This window comes from Fusarium fujikuroi, chromosome FFUJ_chr03 (genome assembly GCF_900079805.1).
Source record: "Fusarium fujikuroi IMI 58289 draft genome, chromosome FFUJ_chr03".
Taxonomy (NCBI): Eukaryota; Fungi; Ascomycota; class Sordariomycetes; order Hypocreales; family Nectriaceae; genus Fusarium; species Fusarium fujikuroi.
The window spans coordinates 687,004-712,900 of NC_036624.1; the positions used below are offsets into that span (position 1 = coordinate 687,004).

Below are 25,897 nucleotides of genomic sequence, written 5' to 3' on the forward strand. Positions count from 1 at the left end.
AAGGGGGGCGCAGACCAAAATCAGGCTACCAGTAATATCTCACCACGTTCAAGTCGCACATCCTGCAGGACTTTCACAATCACAAACGCAACAAGAGGCTGAAAACTACGGCTTTATTGGCTCTTGGCCCATGCGGCTGAATCGATAGGTACAATGTTCATGGCAGCGCAGCTACATTTTGGTGTGAAGTATTGAGATTGTCCAGGGGCTAGGTACCTTCTATGATTGATTACCATTTCTCGCATTCAACAACGAAGAGATTGACTCGCTGGCTTCATGAGCACTTGCCATCGTTCTGGTAGCCCGAGCTGACGCAATGCGTTTCTTTCTGCACTGCACGCACAACCAACATGTTGTTGGTCCTCGAGTGGCTCCACGCCAAAGCACAGGTCATGTTTCATGTAAAATAGCGCTCGAATCACTTATTTCAGGCCACCGACCACTAAAACGAACCTCCAGTGCTCTCATTCTTCTCAATTCCATCAACCAACCTGAATCATCGCAATGAGAATTTCTGAGGGCTCTCCATATCCTCCAAGCGAATCTGACATTTCCGAGATCCCACGCGATCTTGAGAAAGAAGATGCCATTGCAAAACTGTCACTTCTTCCCAATCCTCTCCCTCGACCTCGATGTCTGACTCCATCTGGCTTTCGAGATGTTGCAGAAAAGCCTGGACTGCCGAAGCCGAAGCCGACTTTTCAGCATTGCGCGTACTATAAGCTCCCACCTGACATGAGAAGATACATTCTTATACTGGCTTTCGGCAATCGTCGTCTCCATATGGACTTATCTTACGATTATCCCGACATCTCTCCAGAGCTCATTCAACCGTTGGAAAAGAACCATTGTGGCATCGCCCTGGAGAACATGCACAGCATCAAACTACGAGCCGTCGATGATACGAAGCCAAGATCGTGGATCTGGTGGGGGTCTGTTTGTCATCGCAATTGACAATACCGCAGCTATGCCGAAGCTATCGGCATCCTTTACTCTAAAAACACCATCATCATGGCCAATGAAGCAATGATAACTCATCTGCCTCAACTCTTGGTACCGCATCGCCTCGCGTCCATAACTTCACATGAGATAAGTTGGAATTTGAAGTCCCGATACCACAGCGGGATTTGCAATGTCATTGATGAGGCAGATCTGAAGCACGTCTGTGAAATAATATCCACCCAGTTCCCGCAATTACGCCGTCTTTATCTATCTCTCGAGAAGTCACGGCAGCTTAGAGCTTACTACCCTGAAGAAGTCTGGTCAGCTATCAGCCCTCACCTAGACAGCCTTGCACAAGCGATGCCATCCCTGACAGAACATGCCATTTCGCTGCCGGATACTCTTTTTAATTCTATCTTGTGGGACGCAAAAAGAACTGATACCGGATCTTATTCCGAAATATGTCATTCTTATAACCAGATGTGGCGATCCACCGACGGGAAAATGGATGTCATCCATCTTCCATATGTCGACAGCTATCCAAAGGTCCCGTATCACATACCTTCTTCAATCTTCAAGTACAAAGGTTATTGGATCCTCAACGGAACCAAAAAGTCTCACTTATGGAGGTTTTCTACCGAGTCTTCGCCGCTGAGAGGCCCTTGCGTGCCTTCCTATGATTCTGATTCCGAGCTCTATGGAGACCTTCTGGGACTGGAGGACATATTTTGAAAGTCTGGCTTACAACCCAAAGAAGTTTTTTTGTTGATTCTTGGCTTTACTGCCTTTCACTTGAATTTTACATGCCGTTATTTATGGATGCAAATTCAACTTCTTTAACGGCTTAGATATCGATGCAGATACACAAGATATTACTGACTGGGTCTTCTGGTTAAGTTGGTGCCTCCTCCGCTTTATCACTCGTGAATGGTATTTTGAAGAGCTGTAAGTTTCCTGGCTTAGCTGAGTTTCATCACCAAAATTCCAAAACTGGGAATTAGGCATCCATTGTCAGATCGATTCATACCGGCTATCTCCCGCTTACAGCAGGTGGCTAAAGGGGGTTAGATGACGCGTCAAATGTTAGAAATTTGCTGCCTTTAGTATCCGACCTGGTTGTTGGCGGACAGGTCGGACGTTTTGGGCAAGCAATCTGCAGAAGAGCCACCAGCCTGTCAGACAGTTGCATAATTTGATTGAGCACAAGGCAGCGAGATACAAGGTATCAATAAGGATAGTCGCAATCTTCCAGGCAGCAAGATTGAGAATAATTACAAAGGAGGCCGAAACCACTATGATTAGCATACCTCGCGGAACTTTCGTGATATTGCCATCTACACAATGACCGTGACCGAAGTCGGCTGCATGGGCATCAAGCCCAACATGAATATCATGGACCATACCACTCCAGAAGGTAAAATTCTGACTGACGCTTGGAAGACTGTAATCAGCAAGCCTGGGGGTCCACAAAGAGTTTACTGGGGCTTAGAGTCAGTTGATTCATTAAAGATATGGTGCTTTTTCGACTTTGAGTCGATTGAGCAACATCGGCGCTTTGCTGAGGAGTAAGTTTTATACTTCATTTGTAGTAAAGGAGCTAACTGGCATAGATACGGCGCTGATGCAGTCAAAGACATTCCCAAGATCTGCACGTATGGGGAGTTCTCTAGACATATCAAGATGGTTCCATCCTCAGATGTTCTTAGGTCTCCTCTCACTGAGATCACACTTGCGTATTTTTCCCAAGAAATCTCAGACGAAAAGAAAGAAACTCTCTCGTCAAAGATTCAAAAGATTCTCGGACAAGCTTTCCCTGATAATGCTAGAGTAGCTCACGCCTGGGGCGTAGAGAACGACTTTCCAGCGAGAAGTGAAGCCGGAAAGCCCAGATCAGTTCTCATGTGTTTTATTGGACATTCCGAAGCATGGGGGGATTATCGTCAGACAGATGGTTGGAAAGAGGCAGCATCGAGTATTGAAGGGCTGGAGGGTTGTACGAGTATTTATAGCTTTGCGATAAGCTGCCAGCATCTTGAGAGGGCTTGAGGACTACATGCTTATATGAGATGGAATTCGCACATAGTTGATGGCATTGATCAGAATATCGAATAGTCATTGTCAATCCTCAGTTTTACTTACGAACTTACTATCATTTCGAGGAATATTGCATCTTGGGCAAAGTCAGATTTCGGACTTTCGGTCACCTTCTCTGGATATTTGATTTTCAATTTTTCAGCTCTTCCCTTCTAACATAGCGAGGAGTAAGAGTCACAACTCCGTCAGTCACCGCCGAAGTTGTTTTAAACTGCAGGTTTCTCCACTTCTGCCCGTCTTATCTCCATCCCCGTGTTCCAACAACAGCGGATCCAGAATCCACAACCAAAAAAACGCTATAACTTAGCGAAAACACCACCCGAATCTTTTGTCACCACCATCAGAACAACCCAATCTTCATCTTTACCACGGTATGACTGAGAAAGGCACCACTCCAACCGGTGTCCTCGACCAAGAACATAATGCTCCTCGCGGCCCCTCATCATTCCATCAGAAAAAACTCCATCCTATAGATCGACACCGCCCGGCATGTTTCTCAAATCTCTCATCGGAGCTGGGCTTCATCTTTACGGTCGCGGGTTCGATAGCTATTAGCGAGTATTTTGTTTCTGGTTTCAACATCATTTTGTCTTCATTAGCGAATACTTCGCATGAGACTAGGACGTGGCCGGCTGCTGTCATCAATTTTACTACTGCTGTTTTAATCCTTCCTTTCGCCAGACTCTCTGAGATTCACGGTGGAAGGTTGATCTTTCTGGCTGGTCATGCTTGGTTAATTGTCTGGTCCATCATTGCTGGCTTCAGTCAGAATCCTACTATGCTCATCGCTTGTCGAGCAATGCAGAGTTTAGGGACTTCAGCTTTCTTGCCGTCTGGTGTCGTTATCATGTCACGCATTTATCGTCCTGGTCCACGAAACACTCTTATTTTCAGCATTCTTGGAGCCTTTTCCTGTATCGGTTTCTACTCTGGAATCTTCTTTGGTTCACTGTCTGCCCAGGTCCTTGGATGGAAATGGTTTTTCTTCATTGGTGCATTCTTCTGTGCGGGTATCTGCATCGCTGGCCTTTTCACTATTCCAAAGAGCCATGGAGATCCACTGCCTGACCTGAAGATGGATTGGCTGGGTACGATTACCGTTGTACCGGCGCTTGCATTGGTGGTGTATGCATTGACTGATGGAGGAAATGCGCCCCAGGGCTATGTAGCCTTGATCTTGGGTATCATCGGTCTTGCGCTGTTTGTTCACATTGAGGGATGGAGGGCCAGTCAACCTCTTGTGCCAGCAGAGGTTTTCAATACGAAATACATGAGTCGATTGGTCGTTGCACTTTTCGTGTCTTACGGATCCTTCAGTCTGGTTCTCTTCTACGCTAGCTTCTAGTAAGTCCTGCCCCGTCCACCAAATACCAATTTCAGCTAACATCCATGCTTCTTAGCATCGAATCAGTCCTGTATATTGGACCTTTACTGACCACCTCGTGGTTCATTCCTCTCGCAGCTGGCGGTTTCATCCTTGCTCTTGTCGGCGGCTTTGTTCTTCGTATCCTCAACGGACGACGGCTCCTGATCATTTTCTGCCTTGGTTTCCTCGGCTCATCGCTTCTTTGTTCAATCATCCCCAACAGCGGAGAATCAAACACATTCCTCCCCTGGGTGTTCATCTTCCCCGCCATGATCCTTGCAATAGTTGGATTAGACATCACCTTCAATATCACCAACTTCATCATCTCAACATCCCTTCCTAATCATCTTCAGGCAGTGGGAAGTTTGTTGGTCACCAGCCTACTCTACCTAGGCATGGCATTTTGGCTGAGTGTTGTTGAGATGGCAACATTGGCACAAAAGGACATCAATGGTGCCGAAAATCTTGATGCAACAAGTCAATGTCAGATTGGATTCTGGACTGGTACTGGAGTAGCGTTGATTTTCGTCACGGTGAAAATGCACTCGGGTGAGGCTGATTTGACGGCTGATGAGAAAGCACAGAGAGACTGGGAGAAGGATGTTGGGCAGAACATGGAGTAATGCGCCTGGATTTTGGCTTCTGGGTATTTGTGACTGAATCTGGAGCTACAAAAGTTGTTTCATAGATGTTTAGCGGATCAGAATACACTACATTCATAGCTGTAGAGATTATCGATTTTTGATCGCATTCCCCTGACGAGATAGTGAAGCCAAGGACTTGTACGTCTTGTGAGCACAGAGCAAGGCTGAAGACCTGGACAAAGCCCTCTTTGCTTGACTATCACAGACTTTAGAGATGCATCGTTCACTATTAGTTCTCCTAGCCATAGAAGTACGAGCATAATTTTGATATCTCTATTTTTGTGACACCGTGAAAGTAAGAAAAATGTGTCCTCCAGCTCTAACTTCACTAATATGAATACATCTAAGCGTTTGTCGGTCCATCTTGCGCCGCACCTGTACATGATGAAATTAACTCTATCCTCAGTCAAACTCTAGACCAGTCTTCCGCAGTCTCGCATGATGTCCGTCCGTAGATAAGTCGGTCCTACCAGGGTTACATCTAAAGTTCTTTATCCTTAGTTCTTTATCCTTAAGTTTAATTACAACTCTGAAACCCACGCATGACAGGGTCAGGCCCAGCCGCACGTGCATCCAGACCGCCCAACACCCCAAGATCACGAACCCTTCACCAAAACCCAGATCCTTGAATTTAACAGTAAAAGAAAATGACACCGCTTCTCAAACAGTCGATCCGGGTCGTGTTGCCCCCCTCGAATTTTGACGTTGGGGTTTGCGGGGGAATTACCTTCTTCCCAGCGTCGATGGGGGCGGGGTGATCTACCGCTAAGAATGGGGAAATACAGCTCCACGGGAACTCTGAGCCGCGGATAATTTACAGTCCACGAATGAGAAGGCGCCCGCTGGGAACAAGCTTATTCAGAGGGCCAGAGCAGACGACGCTCTGTTAGCGAAAACGACACTTCCAATCTGGGGTTTGCTAACTTTTTTGACATGAGACGAGGGCCATTAAACTAAGGTAGCTAGCTACTATGCAGTTTAGTCCCGCTTGAGATGCTGGGGCCTGGGGGTCATGTATCCGGGAGTACCTCCGAAATGATCATCCACTCTCTGTATATAAAACCTCTAAACATCCCTATGTTTCCTTTCTTCTGATCCTCAAGCCAACTCATCTTCTCCATCGTCAATCTTTCTCACAATGAAGGTCTCGAGCTTCTTCTCAACCCTCTCCCTCTTCGCTGGCGTTCTCGCCGAGGCCATCGACCTTCCTGCCGGTGTTCCTCGCAGCATTGAAGAGTTCCGTGCCAAGCATCCCTATGAACTCCCCGTCAAGAGAAGTCATCGCAAGGTCTATACTATCAGACATAGTAAGAACGACCACGATGATGTCTCTTCAGAGTTCTACAAGGGCTTGAAGAAGGCGAACAAGGGAGGTACTTTGTATCTTCCCAAGGGTCAGACCTTTGTCATTGGAAAGCCCCTTGATCTCACCTTTTTGAATGATGTTCATGTTCATCTTGAGGGTGAGATTAAGTTTACCAATGATACTGAGTATTGGCAGAAGAATGCTTATAAGCATCCTTTCCAGGTATATCATTGAAATTTCAAGATGAATGGGTTTAGACTAATGGTTGTAGAACTCGATCATGTTCTGGAAGTGGGGTGGCAAGAACATCAAGCTCTACGGAAAGGGTGTTCTGAATGGTAACGGTCAGCGATGGTGGAACGGTATGTTTCTTACTCAACAGTTTTTAGACTTTATACTAATATTATGCAGAGTTTGCCGGAAAGGAGATTCTCGACACTACCAACGCCTATCTCCGACCTATCCTGTTCTATGCTCAGAACGCCACCAACCTGGACATCCAGGGAGTTCACTTCAAGGACTCTCCCTGCTGGACCAACTTTGTCGTCACCTGTAAGGAACCCAACCAAGTCCTGATGATCGTGTACTGATTCCTTGCAGCCAAGGACATCTCCTTCAAGGACGTCATCTGCACTGCTCGCTCCACCAACGCCACTGCTCTTCCCAAGAACACTGACTTCTTTGACTCCCTGAACGTCGAGAACCTCAACGTCGAGCGTGCCTGGGTTGACATTGGCGATGATTGCTTCTCCCCCAAGAGCAACGCCACCAACGTCCATGTCGACACCATGTACTGCAACGGTAAGCTCACTTCACTTCTCGCGTCACAAAGCCTTGACTAATGAAATCAGGCACCCACGGTCAGTCTATCGGTTCTCTTGGCCAGTACAAGGGCGAGATGTCCTTCGTCAAGGATGTCGTCATCGAGAACGTCTGGATGCTCAACGGCCAGCACGGCGCCCGTCTCAAGACCTGGGCCGGCCCTGACATCGGCTACGGCTTCATCGACAACGTGACCTTCCGCAACTTCTGGGGCGGCAACAACGAGTACACCGCCTTCATCGACTCGTGCTACTTCAACATCAACGCCACTACCTGCGCCCAGTACCCCTCTCGCATGAACATCACCAACGTTCTCTTCGACAACTTCACCGGCTACAGCTCCGGCAAGTATGGTAACGCTGTTGCCAGGTTGACTTGCTCGACTAGCAAGGATGCTGTCTGTGAGAACATCAAGTTCAAGGACTTTAACATCAAGACTCCTTGTGGTGGAGACCCTGTGTTCTTGTGTGATGGTGTTAAGGATATTGGTGTGGACTGTGTCAGTGCTACTAGTGCCGCGGGTAAGGCTGCTTTGGCGAACAAGTGTGTTGCGCCTCAGGCTTCTGTGAGCCCTTTCAAGGTTAGAAAGTTCAACGGTTAAGAGATGAGGGGTTTGAGGTAATTAGTGCTGTATGATAAATAGGATATTGAAGTGGCTTTGGCCTTTGACTTTGACTTTGAAACAGTGCCTGGTACTTGATTGTGCTATCTGATGAAATTATGTAGGTTAGTGCAAGTAACTGATGATAACTCCATTCACATTCTGTGAAATAAGCTCTAAGAGAGCTAGAAATGTTTCAATCATGAGAAAGAAAGAATCGACCATTAATATGGTCAAGGTGGTTGATAGGACGTGTTTGAGGGTTGTGGTGACTATGATTGATCCGGATGTATACCTTGAGCGAGTCAATCTTGGCAACCGATCTACGATATTACGGAACTAGGAGGCACATTCAATTGTCAGATTGTTCTGTAGTATGGATTGATATAGCGTCGGTTCTGTGATCCGGTAAAAAAAATCAAATATCGTTTGGCATATCACAAGTTGAAGGCAGATACTCACGCAGCGAAATCGTGCAAATGGACAATCTTAGTTCCTCAAATATTATAAAGCAAGAATCGATGTGCGTGAGCAATAATGAAGCACTGCTAACATTATCAGCTTACAGTCGCTCAGTGAAGGGCGTAAAATCAGAGTACGAGGAAGCCTTTCACTGTATTGAACAGTCTTTGACTCGGTGTCTGTGGTTCACGACGTGACAAGATGTGCAGATGATCTAGGGTAAGTTAGCAGTTCTTGCATCTGATCACGACGAGAATGCTGATTGGGTTGCGATAAGAACTGCCGGCAAGTGGGGCGTCTCAACGCTCCCCGCGTACCAAACGTGCTTGCCCAGTGCGAAATACTCGCTAGACTCGGTTGCTGGGCTGTCACTTTCCAATTAACGCGTGAGGACGCGTGCACCCTGTAAATTACTAACTTGACGCGACTACCAGCTCAATCTAAGAAAGACATGACTCTCCCAATCTGAAGCTCCCATCCACCATCCTCAACTTCTATCAATCACCTACCCATTCTTTTTCGTCCAGACTTTTGTTTATTTGTCAATTGTTACTGATTGTTTGCCTAGCAACACATACTCGTCATAGAATACTGTCCACCGTCTCTTTGACCTGATTCACGCCTGTCGGGTGCCCTGCCTAGCACATTTAATCGCTGCGCACTGCTGAGGCCATTCACCATCATGACGAGCCAGCGATCAACTGCGGCCCGAACGCCCGCTAAAGCGACCAAACCGGCTGCCACTACTTCTTCAGCCAAGCAGCGTTCAATCGTTTCCTTCTTCCAAAAAGCACCGCCCTCTTCCCCCGCCGCTCCCACATCATCTCCGCTTGCAAAAGCCTCTCCCACGACCAAGCAATCCTCGTGCTTGAAAGAAACAACGAAGGCAAATTCTTTGCCAAAGACAACTCCGCTCTCCAAGTCTAAGCCCAAGCCAACTGTTGCCATCAAGCAAACAACCCCCGTGCCTGATAGTGATGCTCTTGAGCCCCCAAGCTCCCAGGAGAATCTCGACTCGACCATGAAGGTAAAGAATGCCCAAGAATGCGCAGCGACACGAGCTGAAACGGAGCGACAGAAGCCCTCCAATAAGATGGATCACGACGCTCTCCCCAGCAGTCCGACTCGAAAGGTGAGAAACTCTGAATGCAAAATACTATCCAGATCAGCCACTGACGCTCCCGAAGGTCAAAAAGGTTGTTAGTTACGCCGAGTCCTCAGAGGAAGACGAGCCCTTCCAATTTGGCGGGCCCGCAAGTTCGCGTCGAAGAACTAGAGTACGACAGGTTGTTAGGGATGAGGACGATTACGAAGAACAAGAGGAGGAAGAGGCAGAAGAAAACGATAGTGGTATGTCTCGCTGTGTCTGATTCACTGCTCAACTCTAACGATTGCAGACACTATGGATGACTTTATCGCATCAGAATCAGACGACGATACCTCTCGTTCCAAGAAGCGAAAGCGACCCTCAAAGCCTGCTGCTCCCCGAAAACGGTCCAATAAGTCATCGCCCATCCCCGAACCCGAAATAGATATCAAGGATAGCATTCTTGAAGAGGATGAGCTGATGGATGATGTGGGAGGCGCTACGGCCTCACAATGGAGCTATGATGCTGCCTCTACCGATAAGCAACCGGTCGTCAAGCCCGCTGAAAGAGTGGCCATAAGGGATCCCAAGTATAAGGAGAAGGCATACACCAAAGATCCCGATCAAAGGTATCCTTGGCTTGCCAATATTATGGATAAAGACAAGAGAAAGCCCGACCATCCCGAGTACGACAAGCGAACAATTTACATTCCCCCTGCTGCTTGGCACAAGTTCTCTCCTTTCGAGACCCAATACTGGAAGATCAAGCAAAATCTTTGGGACACGATTGTCTTCTTCAAGAAGGGCAAGTTTTACGAATTATACGAGAACGATGCTACCGTGGGTCATCAGGAGTTCGACTTCAAGATGACAGACCGGGTCAACATGCGCATGGTTGGAGTGCCTGAAAGTTCGCTTGATCACTGGGTGAACCAGTTTATCGCCAAGCAATACAAGGTTGCTCGTGTCGATCAGATGGAGACAAACTTGGGTAAGGAGATGCGCGAGCGACAGGATAAGAGCAAGAAGGCCGACAAGGTTATCACCCGTGAGCTTGCTTGCATCCTTACAGCCGGAACACTTGTCGACGGTAGCATGTTGCAAGATGACATGGCCTCCTACTGTGTCGCTATCAAGGAATCTGTCGTTGACGATCTCCCTGCTTTTGGTATCGCCTTTGCCGATACTGCCACTGGACGCTTCTACCTTTCCACCTTTGTGGACGATGTGGATTTGACCAAGTTTGAGACCCTCATCGCTCAAACCGGCCCACGAGAACTACTTCTTGAGAAGTCCCGCTTGTCTACCAAGGCACTGCGTATCCTCAAGAATAATACTAGCCCAACCACCATCTGGACGCACCTCAAGCCAGGCGAAGAGTTCTGGGAGGCGGATAAGACCCGTCGCGAACTCGACTGCGGAGGCTACTTCAAGGCAGAAGATGCTGACGAGGAGGTTTGGCCCGAGATTCTCCAGTCACTACGGGATGATGATTTGGCCATGTCGGCAACTGGTGCCTTGATCTCATACTTGCGCTTCCTCAAGCTTGAGAGACCTTTGCTGTCGCAGGGCAATTTCGAGCTCTACAACCCCATTCAGAAGAATGGAACGTTGATCCTGGATGGGCAAACGCTCATCAACCTTGAAGTCTTCTCCAACTCGGTCAATGGCGGTTCCGAGGGTACGTTGTTCAGCTTACTTAACAAGTGCGTCACGCCCTTTGGAAAACGTCTCTTCCGATCATGGGTCGCGCACCCGCTTTGCAACATTGATCGCATCAATGAACGTCTCGATGCTGTCGAGATGCTCAATGCCGATCAGACAGTTCGCGAACAATTCGCCTCACAGCTCGTCAAGATGCCCGACCTGGAGCGACTCATCTCCCGAATCCACGCTGGGGCGTGCAAACCCGAGGACTTTGTCAAAGTCCTGGAAGGCTTTGAGCAGATAGAGTACACCATGAGCCTACTGGGATCTTACAAGGGTGGCAATGGCCTCGTCGACCGCTTGATTTCGTCGATGCCAAACCTCGATGAGCCTTTGAGCTATTGGAGATCAGCATTTGATCGTAGCAAGGCGCGCGACGAGAAGTTACTCATTCCCGAGCGTGGTATCGAAGAGGATTTCGACGAGAGTTCCGATCGTATCGAGGAGATAAAGCAGCAACTCGAGGATCTCTTGGCCGAGAAGAAGAAGGAGTTTAAGTGCAAGCTCCTGAAGTTTACAGACGTCGGCAAGGAGATCTATCAGTTGGAGGCTCCCAAGAGTGTCAAGGTCCCCTCGACTTTCCGTCAAATGTCAGCGACAAAGGACGTCAAGCGATGGTATTTCCCTGAACTATCGCAACTTGTGCGAGAGCTTCAAGAAGCGGAAGAGACACACTCGCAGCTCGTACGCGAAGTTGCGTCGCGATTCTTCCAGAAGTTCGATGTTGACTATGAGACCTGGCTGCAAGCCATCAAAATTATCTCCCAGCTGGATTGTCTAGTCAGCTTAGCCAAGGCATCCGCCTCACTTGGCCAGCCAAGTTGCCGTCCCGAGTTCGTAGATGAAGAGCGAAGCACTGTTGACTTCCAAGAACTGCGACATCCTTGTATGATGAACACAGTTGACGACTTCATTCCCAACGATATCAAGCTTGGTGGTGACCAGGCCAAGATTAACTTGTTGACTGGAGCCAACGCTGCCGGCAAATCCACCGTCCTTCGCATGGTAAGTTCTATCCTCTCCCTATCATTTCCCAATGCTAACCACTACAGTCTTGTGTCGCTGTCATCATGGCACAGATTGGATGCTACGTCCCTGCCACTTTCGCACGCCTCACACCCGTCGATCGCATCATGTCTCGTCTCGGTGCCAACGACAACATCTTTGCCGCTCAATCTACCTTCTTTGTTGAGCTGTCCGAGACCAAGAAGATTCTCTCCGAAGCCACACCTCGATCACTAGTCATTTTGGATGAGCTCGGTCGTGGAACAAGCTCTTACGATGGTGTCGCTGTCGCCCAAGCTGTTCTTCACCACGTCGCTACTCACATCGGCTGCGTCGGCTACTTCGCTACTCACTACCACTCTCTCGCGACAGAATTTGAGAACCATCCCGAGATCCGAGCACGAAGAATGCAGATCCACGTTGATGATGATGAGCGTCGCGTTACCTTCTTATACAAGCTGGAAGACGGTGTCGCCGAGGGTAGTTTCGGTATGCACTGCGCCGCCATGTGCGGTATCTCATCACGCGTCATCGACCGCGCGGAAGTCGCTGCCAAAGAATGGGAACACACCAGCCGCCTTAAGGATAGTCTTGAGAAGGCAAAGACGGGATGTTACATCCCGCTGGGTATTCTCAGCGACATCGGTGCACTGCTCGGCGATAAAGGCGAGATGGGAGACGCCGGAGTGGATGTTCTTCTCAATGCCATCGAGGCATTATAATTTGACAAAACTAAGACTTGGAACAAAGGAGGAACGGATAGGTTTCTAGAGGAATTGGTGATATCTTGCAAGGCGTGTATGGCGTCGACTTTCGCATGTATTCGGACTGACAACCTCTGATAGAGTTGTCACAAGGGGATAAATAGGCGTTTGCAATGGAGTTCTATTCAGACAGACATGCGAGATCAATGTGCTTTGGGGTGTTACAGACAGTATAATGAGAGGCAATTGCGATAGTGACAAAGAGATCTAGATACATAGCAAAAGATACAAGATTCCGATTAACCATTGTCCATCCAGCCCAGCGAACAAACGTGATACACATGACTCCAATATTCAACCTTGACCAAACAACAAAGTTAATACTCAATCTATCATTCAACATATAAATTACCCGTCATGTCTCACCCAACAGAACGAAGCCAGTCCCACTCGAATAGTATCCTGTCAAACGAATCACCTATCGGGATCACTGCTATCATAGTCAGGCTCTGGAGCCGGAGTCGTAGTCTTTGAACGAGTTGCTTTTTTAGGAGCAGTCTTCGCGGCAGGTTTTGCGGCAGGTTTGGCAGCAGGCTTGGGGGCAGGCTCTGGAGCCGGAGTCGCAGTCTTTGAGCGAGTCGCCTTTTTAGGTGCAGGTTTCGTGGCAGGCTTCGATGCGGGCTTCTGTGCAGGCTTTGGTGCACTTTTCGGGGCAGCCTTTGAAGCAGTCTTTGCGGCAGCCTTTGGGGCAGCTTTGGGAGCCTTCGGCGCAGGTGTCGCAGCCGCAACTGAAGTAGCCCTCGAAACCGCCCTCGAAACCGCCCTCGAAGGAGCTGTAGAAGCGGTACCGGCTCTCTGCATACGTATTCGACTCGAGGCACGCGAAGGTTGCGTGCTCGGCTTTCGCCCACGTCTGGGAATGGCCCCTGTTATATGGTCAGCCCCGTTCATAACAAAAGCGGTAGGGAAGAGATGAGACTTACCAATCTTGGGCTTCTTCGCAACAGGTTGCTCCTCAGTCTCCTCCTCAATCGAAGTAATCGCACTCTCAGGCCTCTTCAAAGCCGGCGTAGCATCAATAGTGAGATTACCAATATTCTCCGGCACAGTCGCAGACATCGACCCATCGGTGTCTGGTTCGCTCTGATACTCATACAAGGAATCAGGGACTTCTATTCCGGTGTATAGCTTGCGTCGCTTTCGTCCGTCCGAGGTGTCATCCCATGGCAGACCGGGCGCTACCCAGGATCCAGGGAATGGAGGGTCCCCTTCGTAGGGAGGCCAGGGAATGTCCCACCATTCATCGTTGTCTGGGTTGTTTGGGTCGGAGCGCCAGACCGATGCGAAGTGGTCGCTTGACTTGGTGGGATAGACTGTGCGTGCGTATGTTGGGTAGCGACGGAGGAATGATATTTTGATCTCGCCGAGCGCCTTGGGTATGTCAGAGTATTTGATCCAGCCACTGCGGTTAGGGAGACCTTCGGTTGAACCTGGGGCGTTGCGGATACGACAGCATCGCTTCTTATCAGTATGAGCCTGTTGTTCGTTAGTATGCAAGTCAGAACGAGTGGTATAGATACAAACCTCGACTTCTCCATCGCGACCGATTGGCGAGTGGTTGGGACTCTTGCTTCGCTTCTTAGGCACCTTGCGTAGACACTTGGAGCAGTGCATGTCGTCGTCGGGATCAAAGTTAGGATCTCCAGGACCAAGCTTCTTCACCCAGTCGGGAGACTTCGCTCGACGACGGAAGGGCTTTCCTCCTTTCTCGTTTGGTTCCTCGTCGTAGTCGTTCGTCTCATACCCATCATCTTCATACTGGCTATCCGTCTCTCCAGTACGGCGAGTCTTCTTGGTCTTCTTACTCCGGGCTCGTCCTCGGGCGACACTGCTCTGAGCCTCACTGCCTTGTGCTTCAGTGGAGGAAACCGTGGTCTCGGGCGGTTCTTCCTGAGCCTTGGTATGTCGTCGCCGACCACGAGAAACTGTAGAAGGGGCTTCGCTGTGGCTCTCAGCCGCCGATTCAATCTCCTGTGTTACAGCCTTGCGTTTCCCAAGCGCTTTCTTGGAAGGGGGTTTACTGGAGGCAGGCTTGGGGGCAGGCTTCTTGGGGGCAGACTTTTTGGTCACCACCACGGCGCCAGTTGACTCGCTGGACTCATCCACAACCTCATCCTCTGAAATGACCTCAGTGACCCGCGGAGTCGGGCTTGGAGATTTTCTCTTCGAGGCATTCCGAGCAGACTGACTTCGAGCTTGTGAACGACTAGAAGTATGCCGCTTGCCAGAACTGCCATGGTCATTGTCACTGTCACTGACATGATTGCTCTCATTCTCGCCATCGACTTCGACATCAACACCGACTTCGACATCAACATCAACATCGACATGGACATCGCCCATGTCTCCATCCTCGTCCTCGTCCTCGTCCTCGCCATCTGAGTCACTTTGTCGATTTGTATGATATTCCTTAATATGACGCTCATACTCCTCGACAGGCATACCCTCGATGACCGTACCGCACTTCCCGAAGTATCTACACTTCTCAATGGGAGGACGCTGTGAGGCCTTTTGCTCTTCAAGATATGCCTTGGCTCTATCGGCCCTTCTCTGTTGGAGCCTCGCCCTGACTTCCGTTTCAGCCTTCTTTCTGGCCTCCTCTTGAACTCTTGCTTCCCTCTCTTCCGCCGGCGTTGGTCTGATCATCCTAATCGTTTCGACTTCCCCCCTCAGCGGGCTCCCGACGTTTTGGGAATAGACCATCTCAGGACGTTGCAAAACTGGCTGCAGATGTTCCCAGAGTTCATAGACATGGCAGTCCAAGTGTTTCCTACATTCTGTTGGACTGCGTTGGCTTCTTATTTCATTGCCTTTCTCATCTGTGCCCTCGACTTCGAAGAAAGGAAGCTCGCAGAATGGACACATCGTAACCTCATTACGCCGATGGCCTCTCGTGATGTGGTCATATAGACCCCAAGCACCGAGCCCGCTAACATCGGATTTGCAGCCTCGGACGCCACAAACCTCTGGAGGATCAACGACAATCACTGGTCCAGTCATGTCATACCAGGCAAGAGGGTTTTCGAGAGTTCGCGGAGGTCCAGAAAGTTTATATCTATCCATCGATTGCCGTGACTTTCTCGCTCGTTCAAGCTCCCTCTGAACAGGGCCAGACTGGCAGATACTTTCTACTATCGGTGCATCTACCGGTAGTCTCTTGGGCGCCCTACCGTCGGAGGGGAGGTTTGGTGGCCTTGGACGAGACGAGCTCATAAGCTGCTCATAATGACGTTGCCCTTTAGAGTCCGGCGCTGTACCAGGTGCCATATGAGCCACAGGAGCTGGGTTGCGAGGGGGAGCTGAACGAAGTGTAGTGAAAGGGCTGTCAACTTGTCCCAGAGAGAACGGTTGGGAAGATTGTGGTTGAAATGCCGACGGGGGATAGCGTGCAGGTTGCTGAGGGGGCTTCGATGGGCGAGGTACTGCAGACGTCGACCTAGAGACAGGCCCATCCACGATACCCAAGACATTCTTCAGGTCCTTGGTATGCCTCTCCCGCATATGCTTATTCCTCTGAGCCTTATCCCACCATTCAAATATTGGCTCTTCGCACCAAGGACACATTCGCGACTTATGAGCTTCCTGAGTATGTTTCTTCCTGGCCTCATGATCATCAGCCCGGCAGGTGAAGTCGCATTCCTCGAAGAGGCACTGCATGGTGCGCTTGAGAAGCAGGTTACGGGTGTCCCAGTACTTGCGCTGAAGCTCAGTTTGCTCGGTGGGTGTGAGGAAGGCTTTGAGGATCATCGGGACATTACCAGAATCGTTCGTGCGAAGCATCTGCTCTGCAGGCGCTCCAGTCACAGGTATGCCAATTACAGCTGGCGCAGACACAGCTCTGGGGTCACCAAAGATACTGGGTTGAGTGGACCATGTGCGTTCTCGAGCCACTCGTGGTGAGTTCTCATTCAAATCCCATAGTGGCTGGCTGGGGGGAAGAGGACGGGAGGCAGCGGCGTGTTCATTCCCATCACCACCTTCGCTATCATCGCCATCGTCGTAATTCCCCACACCATCACCCTCTCTGCTTGATTCATCACTGCTGTCATCACTAGAATTTGATATCCGGTTCCTTTGATTAGGAGCGTCTCCAGACACTGAAACATCTCTAGAGGGCGAGTCATTTTCTGAATAACCGTAAATATCCGTATCTGGGTCTGAAATTTCTGAGGTGGAAGCCCGGTGACGGTCTCCGGAGTAAGGTTCGTTGGCCCAGTCAGGTCGACTGGTTGCCAGGACACCGACATCATACTCCTTCTCCTCCTCAGCTTCAAGTTCATCATAAACCGTGTGGGCCTGAGGGAGTGTAGGGCTAACAAACGCCTTATTTCTGAAAGACGAGAGTGGTTTATCAGTCTCCTTTTCATCCTCAGAACTCGGTGATCCGAGACTTGTAGGTGCTGAGGGGTAATTGGCAACAGGGTTGACTATTTGATCTTTGAGGTCCTTGATTTCAAGAATATCACCACCGAGCCGAGGGCGGGAGACATGGAATTCGGGTCTAAGCTCACGAATGCCCCAGATATTTTTCTCCGATATGCATTCAACCCAGTCGACATCTGATTTGTTGACAAACTCAACTGTTATGTCAGGGGATGTAATGGACTCTCTCACACGATACCATTCGTCATCGGATGAGCCAGGGCGGATCAGGTACGATGGTGTATCTCGATTTTCGCGGCTGTTGGCACAAAGAGTCTCCTTGAGTAACATGAGGTCCTGGCCCATACCTCTCACGTACTTGGTCTTGGATACCAGCTGATCTATAGCGGCAAAGAGCTGTCGTACTGTGGATGTCAGAGGTGGCAACTCGACCGAGATCTCTCGTCCATTGTGCCAAGCAGGAAACAGACGACAGTGTCCAGGGCGGAAATGGGGGTGAATGGTCAAAAACCAAGCAGACAGAGACTGGATCTTTTGGCCAACAACGCGTCCGACGGGATCATCTTTCCCATCAGCATTACCCCGTTTTGGGACAACCTCCAAGCCCTTGATACCCTGCCCATAGCTATTTGTTGGGCCACCTTCAAGGACATACACTGTCTCAAGCTTTCTGCTCGACTCTTTGTCAAAAGTCTCGGTAGAAATCTCACATATCGGTTGGAAGACGTTGTTATAGTCATCGCCAGAATTACTCTTATCTACCAACAAGTGCGGATTGGGACTTGGGTAATAGTTTGGAAAGATAAGAGGCGACACATCGGGGTCGAGCCAGGTGCAGTCAATCATCCAGCAAGCGCCGGGGTTGTTCAACGGATGAAGAAGTTCCAAAGCTGATTGCGGCAGACCCATGGCACCGTAAACGATGGGCACGGTCAATGAAGCGCCCGGCTTGTTTCTGTCGCAGAGACGGAACAAGGCATGGTTATACTCGGAGCATCCCCCTTCTTTGTTGCCCATAGGTCGACCAAAGAGGATATCAGTGGCGGCCCTGAAGTGAGCATTGTACTGTTGAGATGCATAGTTGCTAGCAACGAAGCGTGGGGTATTGACCTTGGGAAATGGGATATAAGCATAACTTATAGCTTCCTCCTCGGGTCCGTTGAGGAAAGTCCCAAGAGAGCGCCCAATCCTGACGGTATCTGTCTCCAGTTGCTGTTTGGAAGGTTCCCAATGCTCGAATGCGTCGTCCGATTCCTTCCGAATATGGTCAATAAAAAGAGTACAGCAATTCCGGTGTCCCTTGGCTTTCCCGCCGTCGGCAAAATGTCCTTCTAGGAAGAGCATTGCTTTGCTACCAGATGATAAGGGTAACTTGTCGCGAAAGGTTTTTCGGCTGCCGGTCTTCTTATCAATAAGATGCAGGTCGAATATGTACTGCTTCTCCCTAATATCGCTAGGGTGATTATACAACAGTTGTCGTAAGACGAGTGCAAACGATCGCCACTTACGAGGACAAAAGGGCAAGCGCCCATACGGGCCATAAAGATAAGTCCATCCTTCTTCAGGGTCTGCTGGAGTCTCAGTTGAGGGGACGTAGTCACACACAACGTTGCCATCGCGTTGAAGTGAGCTGGGTCCTTCACCTCCACGAAGACTCAAAATCGGATCGCTTGTCTTTGGGACCGGGACGGGCCAACTGAAGGCTTCCTTGGCTTGAACTTGTTAGTCGTGTACTGGAGGCTTTGAATGTGCTTGTAACAACTTACCTCTCAGGCAATCCTTTCCCCAGTTGCGACGATCGTGAGCTGTAAGAAAATGCAGTGGTGGTTTGATGTTGTACATCGGAACTTCTTCCACCATACCAACAGCCATAGAGAGCTCCTTGATAATGTCCTCCATCGGAGCAATTGGCAAACCAAAGTACATCATCGTGAGCTTTGTGGCCAAAGAGTCCTCGAAGCCCTTGAAGCGATCATTGAGAAGAGCCTCGTAGCGCTTCGTATTGGCAGCTTGCAATTCCTTCACATCTGCGCGATCAGATGGCATCAACAGGCGACTCTCGTGGTATGTGAAGTTTTCTCGAACGATTTCTTTGATGGGAGTATCCGACTTCACTCTCTCAGTGAAGAACTTGTGCTTCTTCACCCAATGTGAATCGCTTGGACCGACTAGAAGGTCGAGGCGTGCCGCGGTAATGTGAGAAGATACGTAATCCAGGGAGGACTCATCTTGACTCGCAGATGAGATAACACTGGCCATTTCCTCCATTTTCGTGAACAGCCATACACTATCACAAGATGAGGTGATCGTCAAAGGCGGACTGCGAGGTTTACGCTCAATGTGTATTATGAAAGGCCAAGTAAAGATACAGAGATAAAGGGTATCAACAAATGAGTGTATGTGAGAATATTCTGGGAACTCAGTTGGTGTGGAAAGAACAAGGAAAAGAGCATAAAGAGAAAGAGATCATACCGTTCAAAAATTCTGGAGGGTGGCAGAGGGTGTTAAATCGCACACCTAGTGCAAGAAGACCCTTTGAGGAGAACCTCGCCCTGTGGTCGCAATGGCCTGAGTGCAATACCATTGTTCTCAGACTAGCACCTCGCACGTACCAGAAGTGGTTTGCCGTGGTGTTGGCAACAAAGAGACATGCCTTCTCTTTGACAAGCTGATGGGTGGTCTGTGACAAGGATTGCCTTTCCTCGGCGTTACCGTTCATCCTTTGAGCTTAGCTGATCTTGTTTTCGAGGGTTGGCTCAGAGCTCAACATCTTGCGCTGCGTTCCGACTGCTATATCAAGAATGATTTCCTTGTTTTGAACGTTTTCTTAGAGTCTACCGCGATCCGTGTGAATGGATTGAGACAGAGCAAGAGACCATTGGAAACAAAAACGGTTGACGGCCTAACAGTCAATCGCCAGACAACACAAAGCGTCAACCCCAAAAAGGTCGACAATAACACCTATTAACACCAAATTAGCAACAGACAGGCCAAAGCTCCAAGCACCTCTTGAGCGGGGTGCAATCAAGCCTCCCTCAATCAGAAAGGTGTGACTGTTCTTTGTCTCCAGCCGCGACTTGGTAGGTCCGAAAAGAGGGGAAGCTCAGTCAGTGAAACAAAGAAGCTGGAAACATACGGTTGCGTGGAAATAGCAACTGTCAATCCGTTATTTGAGCCTCTTTGTTCAAAGGCAAATAACGAGGAATCACGAGAGGGCGACGGAGGGTTGTGAATGAAGTCGTTTATTGTGATATTGTAAGATGCTCCCTTTGTCCAATTCGGTCTGCGTATCGGATGTTGCGACACCAAATTGACGGACCGATGCGCCCAGAATCATCCAGCATACTGCTTCACAAGTTCCTCGAGCTTATCTTGGAAGTCGGCGAAGTAGTTGATGGCCTGGATAATCCTACCTTCACTCGTACCAAAGCCACTCCTGGTGAAAGCCATTCTCCAAGAGCTTTCATCCCTAACCAAGGCATTGTAGTCTGTCGTTTCCCAGCTCTTCTTTGTAGGGCCTTGCGCGAAGTATTCGCCTAGTTTGCCATTCCAGGTTGACAATTCAGCAGAAGCGAGACCATTGAGCAAATTGGGTGAAATCGTGACATGTTGGATTCCGGCAAGCTGCATCACTTCATCCACAGATGTCAATGATGCCGCCAATACTTGGGTGCGGAATGAATGACTAATGTAGTAGGCTTGCGCTTCGCGGCAAAACTCAAAGGCTTTGTTCTCGTCAACGTATCTGCGATTGTTAGAATGGCGAGGGCCTTTAGCGAGTCAAACTAACCCAGCTTCAAAATGAACCTTGAGCTCATTGACGTATGGCGCAATGTAGGTACACTGGGCCTCGGCAGCTAACGCCGCTTGCTCCATGCAAAACATGGTGGTCGCAAGAGTCGCGATTCCTTTCATCTCAACTGTTCGGCATGCCTGGAGACCTTCCCAAGTTGCGGGGATCTTGATGCACACCCTCTTCTCGTCGAAGTCCGGTGCCAGGTGTTTGAAGATATTGACGATACCTGTATGGCGAATGAGCGCGAGCAACAGAAATACAAAACGGAAGACTCACGGTAGGCGTCGCTAATGGTGCCGTTGGTTGAGTAGGACAGCTTTGGGTTGGTCTGAATATGCACGTAGCCTGTAACATTAGGTACGATCAATAATTGAAGTTTTACCATCTTGCCAGGTCAGTAAAGATCCATCGCGTAGGTTTCATGCTGCCATACCAAGATCTGTACCACAAACTCCTCAAACGTCGCGGATCCTTGTACTACTTTCAGTGCCCCACGGGCACTTTGAATGGCCTCTTTGATCAACGCATCGTGATGCAAAAGGGGTTCACCAGCAAGTGGTCTCGAAATTTCCGAGAACGCGATTGCCTGAAGAGGGTCAGCACTGCTGGGAGACACGGCCATGGACAGCTTGCTTACCTGGTTCGATGTGCAATCCACAAAGGGACCTAACTCATGGGCGACTATTATCGAGTCAGTAATTGAGGGCTGCCACATGTTTGTGAATCGTACCATTCGAATCAAGAGTATCACAGTCAACTCGACTTGCCTGCCGAAGAGCGTCCAATAATGTCGACATGTCAGCGATGTATCAATGCGGTTGAGCTGCTTTCTTTGAAGAATTTCGCTGAGAATAAGGAGTCAATTGTGATTTAAATAATCTTCTTGTCAATTTCGACAATATCTTGCTTTATCATCAAACTCGTCAATGGAGTCGTTCTGCTCAAGTCAAGTCACCAAGCCGAGCTGACCCCCACCAGAGCTAGAGCATGAGGGAAACTCTGGCGGCCATTCGCTCGGCTTGGCTACCCGAAACGCTTGTTTCTCTTCTGTCATTCGGCTGCAATTACCACGGCGAGAATGGCGAGGCAAGAGGGGTTTCCCTTCTCCAGGCAGCACTATTTCCATCCCATTTCACTTGAATTGATGGGGTAGAAAACTTTCTACGCCAATGTAGAGACGATGCTGTGATCATGTGTTGGAAACGCATGGGTCGAAGTGGCTCTCCAATTGTGAACTTGCTGTGGAGGGAGGCGATTAAGTTGCTACCGGCACTTGTCGGTTATTCCACTCAGAAACGGTCCAAAGAATTTCGTGCGGCTTGAGATTGGCCTTCATAAGATCAAACCTTGATGAAATAATGAGGATTGTAATGGCTTTGATTGGGTTTAGCCGCGGTCAATAGGAATCCATGGATTTCGAATGACAGCGAGCAACAGGTCGCGGGGTTTTTCTCCAATGGCATCTGCACGTGATTTATCACGTTTTCTTCCCCAGGATTCCCCAATTGGGTTATCCACCATTCCATCAAGAATCTGCTGTAGCATCACCAGTCGAACCACTCCCAGTCAGCTCCCAGCTCCCCCATCACCGTTCAACCCGGCGTGCCCAGCACCGCCATGAACCCAATCGCAACCTCCACGCCATAATGCGACCACCACGATGTCTCCTCCCCGCCGCGGAGAAGATCCTCCTCAATGCAGCCGCACCCGCCAGCCGACGGTGCATGTCCTCCGCCGCAGCCCTCCAGCCGCCTAGAATACTCGCTGCCGCCCCGTGGAAGGGTTCTTCGTTTTTCCTCTCGAATAGATTGTTTGATAGATCGACATGTCTCGATTTTGTGATACTACGGCGTGCCAATGGCATAAGATCAACGTCGGCTTCGGCGGCTACGATATCTTCTACGAATACTGCGCAGACGGAGCCGGAACAGGAATTAGCACCGCATCGAAGACGACAGGCTCAGCGGAGGGAAAAGGCTGCTGCTGATGCTGCGGCTGCCGCAGCTCGAGGCGAAAAACCACTTCCTCCCGATGCTTCATCCCTCCTCGCTTCACACGCCGCTTCGCAAACGAGTTCTTTCCGCCGCTACCTCTCCGCATGTCTCTCGCTCTCGAAACCTCGATTAACAATGCTCGTCGTCCTTACCGGCATGGCTACTTACGCTTTATACCCCGTTCCCGAAATGCTGTCGCCGAGTACGACCGAGACACCAAGTTTGAGTCCTTTAACATTATTATTCCTCACAATCGGCACGACACTATGTTCCTCTAGCGCGAATGCTCTAAATATGCTTTATGAGGCTTCGACAGATGCCAAGATGACTCGAACTCGAAATCGGCCGCTCGTACGAAAACTCATCTCTCAAAGAGCTGCGGTTCTGTTCGCAGTCTTGGCTGGAGCTCTGGGTACAGGCGCCTTGTACTTTGGTGTCAACCCCACTGTTTCCGGACTTGGGTTCGCCAATATTGTTATCTACGCTGGAATGTATACACCTCTCAAGGCTGTGACGGTCTTTAATACTTGGATCGGTGCGGTAGTAGGCGGCATTCCTCCTCTGATGGGCTGGGCTGCGGCTGCTGGCGAGACTGCTACAAAGGACGGTTCATGGCGTGAGCTTTTGTTCTCCCCCGACGGTTCATCCATTGGCGGCTGGGTCATGGCCGGTCTACTCTTCGCATGGCAATTCCCCCACTTTATGGCGCTCAGCTGGCCCATTCGCGAAGAGTACAAAAAGGCCGGTCTTCGAATGCTAGCATGGACAAATCCCGCACGAAACGGCCGAGTCGCTCTGCGTTACAGCTTCATCTTCATTCCCCTCTGTGTATCTCTCTGCGCCGCAGGAGTAACAGAGTGGTCCTTCGCAGTAACCAGCTTACCAATAAATGGCTGGCTCATAAAAGAAGCTGTGCGTTTCTGGCGATTTGAGGGTCACCAAGGTAGCGCGAGAAGTCTTTTCTGGGCGAGCGTATGGCATCTTCCTGGCATTATGATCCTGGCATTGTTACACAAGAAAGGAATGTGGAGCAGAGTTTGGAGGAGTGTGTTTGGCGAAGAGGAGGGAGAGTGGGAGGAGGAAGAACTGGACGAGATGATAAGCATGGCTGCGGAGAGTACCAATGGCCAGTCGCAGCACGATAAGCCTGTGCGGTGACATGTAGGATAACGAATGAATATGTAACAACAATTGTATCTGTGGTGGGAAATAGATTTGTCGTATTTGGCTTTGTCAATTGTCAGAAACTCACTCATACATCATCACTGTAGATTGTGCTAATAGCGAACCATAAAAGACAAAAGACTTCTCCATAGCGAATGTGTAAATAGATTGCAAAAGACAATGCGCTGCTAGATCTCATGCACCTCATGTCGTGGTATCTCTATCTCTAGTTATACAAAGGAAATGTGCCATGATCATTCCCACTCCTCCTGACCACCATTTTAACAAACAGATAAAGAAAGAATACTAATAAAAACATTAAGCAAGTAACGCCCATAGAGCAAAATATCCTGCGTTATCGTCGTTATAACTGCCTTGAAAGCGCCAAACACCGCGTGAATCCTTGCTGCTCGCCATGCAGTATGCTGGATTATAAGGATTGACAAAAAGAATGGACGGCGAGGGTGGGTAGGGCCTCCGATGAGGCTTTGTTGAAAAGTCGTGGAAAAAACGTGTAAAAGAGAGAAGGGAGTGAGGTTTAAACACCTCTTCCTGGACGGTTAATAAGATTCCCAATGCCCATATCCGAACTCTGCGGTCGCTGCGTCATGTACTGTGGGCTGTTCCCCTGGCTGTGACCATGATGGCCGTAGGGATGACCCGCACTCGCCTGGGAGCTCACGCTCGAGGAGTATCCGTGGCCGCCGTAGCCTGGCGCGTAGGCTCCGAGGCTGTACTGGACGGCAGCGGCCATGTGGTGAGGCTGGAGCTGCTGGAAGGACGTGTTGGCCGAGGCCACGACGGACGAGGCGGTGGTCTCGGGGCTGCTATAGGATGCGTCTAGTTCGTCAACCGGTGTCAGGCCCATGCCGGAGATGCCGCTGTCGTCGTCATACCCTGAGAGAGCGCCGGACTCGAGACGGTCGCGGCGGGCTGCGGCGCGGGCTGCGCTTTGCAGATTCTTGAGGCCATTCGACATGCACTGTATAGCATGTTAGTACATGTTCTCATAAGAGGAGTAAAAGACTATGACTTGCCTTGGCTTCGACTACGTTCCACTTCTCGCCCGTTCGGGCTGCAAGACCACTCCAGATCTCCTTTCTCATAGCCATGTACTCCTTGGCCAGACGCTGAAGCTTGAGGTTGTCCCAATCATCAGCGCCCTTGCGTTCCAACAATCGCTCATGACGCTTGCGGCAGGCATTGGGGGTCTTGGATGGAAAGTAATTCGACTGGATCTGCTGCCAGTTCAGGCCTTGCATCCTCGCAGTGAGGAGTTGCTGGTCATCTGCAGCTCCCCAGGCACCAGAGCTGGGTCTTTGTTGAACAGGGGCAGGGACAGAGACAGGCGGTGCGGAGGTTGTAGCGTAGGGTTCGTATGTAGGTTGTTGAGGTTGTGACTGAAGAGGGATAGAAGAAGAAGCAGTGGTTCCCATGCCGTAGTAGTTGGGCATGGTCATGCGCTGCTGGTTGTATAGAGGAGATGGGGCGAGAGAGACTGGGATACCCGCATTGTAGCGGTTCTGAGATGAGCTCGCAGCTCGAGAGTGTTTAGGCATCATGGAGAAAAAGTAGTGGGGGTGTAGAAACGAGAAGTGAGGGGATTCACAAGGTGAATCCTGTAACAAGATTACGGATTAAGCGTAGAAAGAGGAATAGGTCCGGGTCAACCGGCCTGGTAATGCTTGATCGGTCTTGAAGATGACGGCCCAAAAAGAAAACGGATCCTCGTCCAAGCGAGAAGTCCAAGTGTAGTATAG

General features: G+C 49.7%; 9 protein-coding genes; 6 read left to right on the forward strand and 3 right to left on the reverse strand.

The window, feature by feature from the left end:
• Positions 1-504: 504 nt before the first annotated feature.
• On the forward strand, positions 505-1,674 carry FFUJ_02358 (uncharacterized protein; the record flags this gene model as incomplete). XM_023574078.1 has 2 exons in its annotated part: positions 505-917; positions 966-1,674. 2 exons carry the CDS (start codon positions 505-507, stop codon positions 1,672-1,674), a joined length of 1,122 nt encoding a protein of 373 aa, XP_023427500.1.
• Positions 1,675-2,283: 609 nt separating this feature from the next.
• FFUJ_02359 (uncharacterized protein) lies at positions 2,284-2,988 on the forward strand (the record flags this gene model as incomplete). XM_023574079.1 has 2 exons in its annotated part: positions 2,284-2,507; positions 2,553-2,988. The coding sequence occupies 2 exons, from the start codon at positions 2,284-2,286 to the stop codon at positions 2,986-2,988; spliced, it is 660 nt and encodes a 219-aa protein (XP_023427501.1).
• Positions 2,989-3,409: 421 nt separating this feature from the next.
• On the forward strand, positions 3,410-5,025 carry FFUJ_02360 (related to multidrug resistance protein; the record flags this gene model as incomplete). XM_023574080.1 has 2 exons in its annotated part: positions 3,410-4,380; positions 4,437-5,025. 2 exons carry the CDS (start codon positions 3,410-3,412, stop codon positions 5,023-5,025), a joined length of 1,560 nt encoding a protein of 519 aa, XP_023427502.1.
• Positions 5,026-6,184: 1,159 nt separating this feature from the next.
• On the forward strand, positions 6,185-7,775 carry FFUJ_02361 (probable exopolygalacturonase; the record flags this gene model as incomplete). XM_023574081.1 has 5 exons in its annotated part: positions 6,185-6,574; positions 6,624-6,714; positions 6,764-6,904; positions 6,953-7,153; positions 7,204-7,775. The coding sequence occupies 5 exons, from the start codon at positions 6,185-6,187 to the stop codon at positions 7,773-7,775; spliced, it is 1,395 nt and encodes a 464-aa protein (XP_023427503.1).
• Positions 7,776-8,919: 1,144 nt separating this feature from the next.
• FFUJ_02362 (probable MSH6-DNA mismatch repair protein) lies at positions 8,920-12,758 on the forward strand (the record flags this gene model as incomplete). XM_023574082.1 has 4 exons in its annotated part: positions 8,920-9,369; positions 9,425-9,587; positions 9,635-12,036; positions 12,084-12,758. 4 exons carry the CDS (start codon positions 8,920-8,922, stop codon positions 12,756-12,758), a joined length of 3,690 nt encoding a protein of 1,229 aa, XP_023427504.1.
• Positions 12,759-13,214: 456 nt separating this feature from the next.
• Positions 13,215-19,451, reverse strand: FFUJ_02363 (related to transaldolase; the record flags this gene model as incomplete). XM_023574083.1 has 3 exons in its annotated part: positions 13,215-13,666; positions 13,724-18,895; positions 18,950-19,451. 3 exons carry the CDS (start codon positions 19,449-19,451, stop codon positions 13,215-13,217), a joined length of 6,126 nt encoding a protein of 2,041 aa, XP_023427505.1.
• Positions 19,452-20,516: 1,065 nt separating this feature from the next.
• On the reverse strand, positions 20,517-21,776 carry FFUJ_02364 (related to transaldolase; the record flags this gene model as incomplete). XM_023574085.1 has 6 exons in its annotated part: positions 20,517-20,928; positions 20,974-21,205; positions 21,256-21,364; positions 21,413-21,565; positions 21,617-21,660; positions 21,710-21,776. The coding sequence occupies 6 exons, from the start codon at positions 21,774-21,776 to the stop codon at positions 20,517-20,519; spliced, it is 1,017 nt and encodes a 338-aa protein (XP_023427506.1).
• Positions 21,777-22,625: 849 nt separating this feature from the next.
• FFUJ_02365 (related to protoheme IX farnesyltransferase, mitochondrial precursor) lies at positions 22,626-24,131 on the forward strand (the record flags this gene model as incomplete). The annotated part of the gene is made up of 1 exon (XM_023574086.1): positions 22,626-24,131. One exon carries the CDS (start codon positions 22,626-22,628, stop codon positions 24,129-24,131), a length of 1,506 nt encoding a protein of 501 aa, XP_023427507.1.
• A 544-nt stretch (positions 24,132-24,675) lies between these two features.
• Positions 24,676-25,696, reverse strand: FFUJ_02366 (uncharacterized protein; the record flags this gene model as incomplete). XM_023574087.1 has 2 exons in its annotated part: positions 24,676-25,119; positions 25,190-25,696. The coding sequence occupies 2 exons, from the start codon at positions 25,694-25,696 to the stop codon at positions 24,676-24,678; spliced, it is 951 nt and encodes a 316-aa protein (XP_023427508.1).
• Between the last annotated feature and the right edge of the window lie 201 nt (positions 25,697-25,897).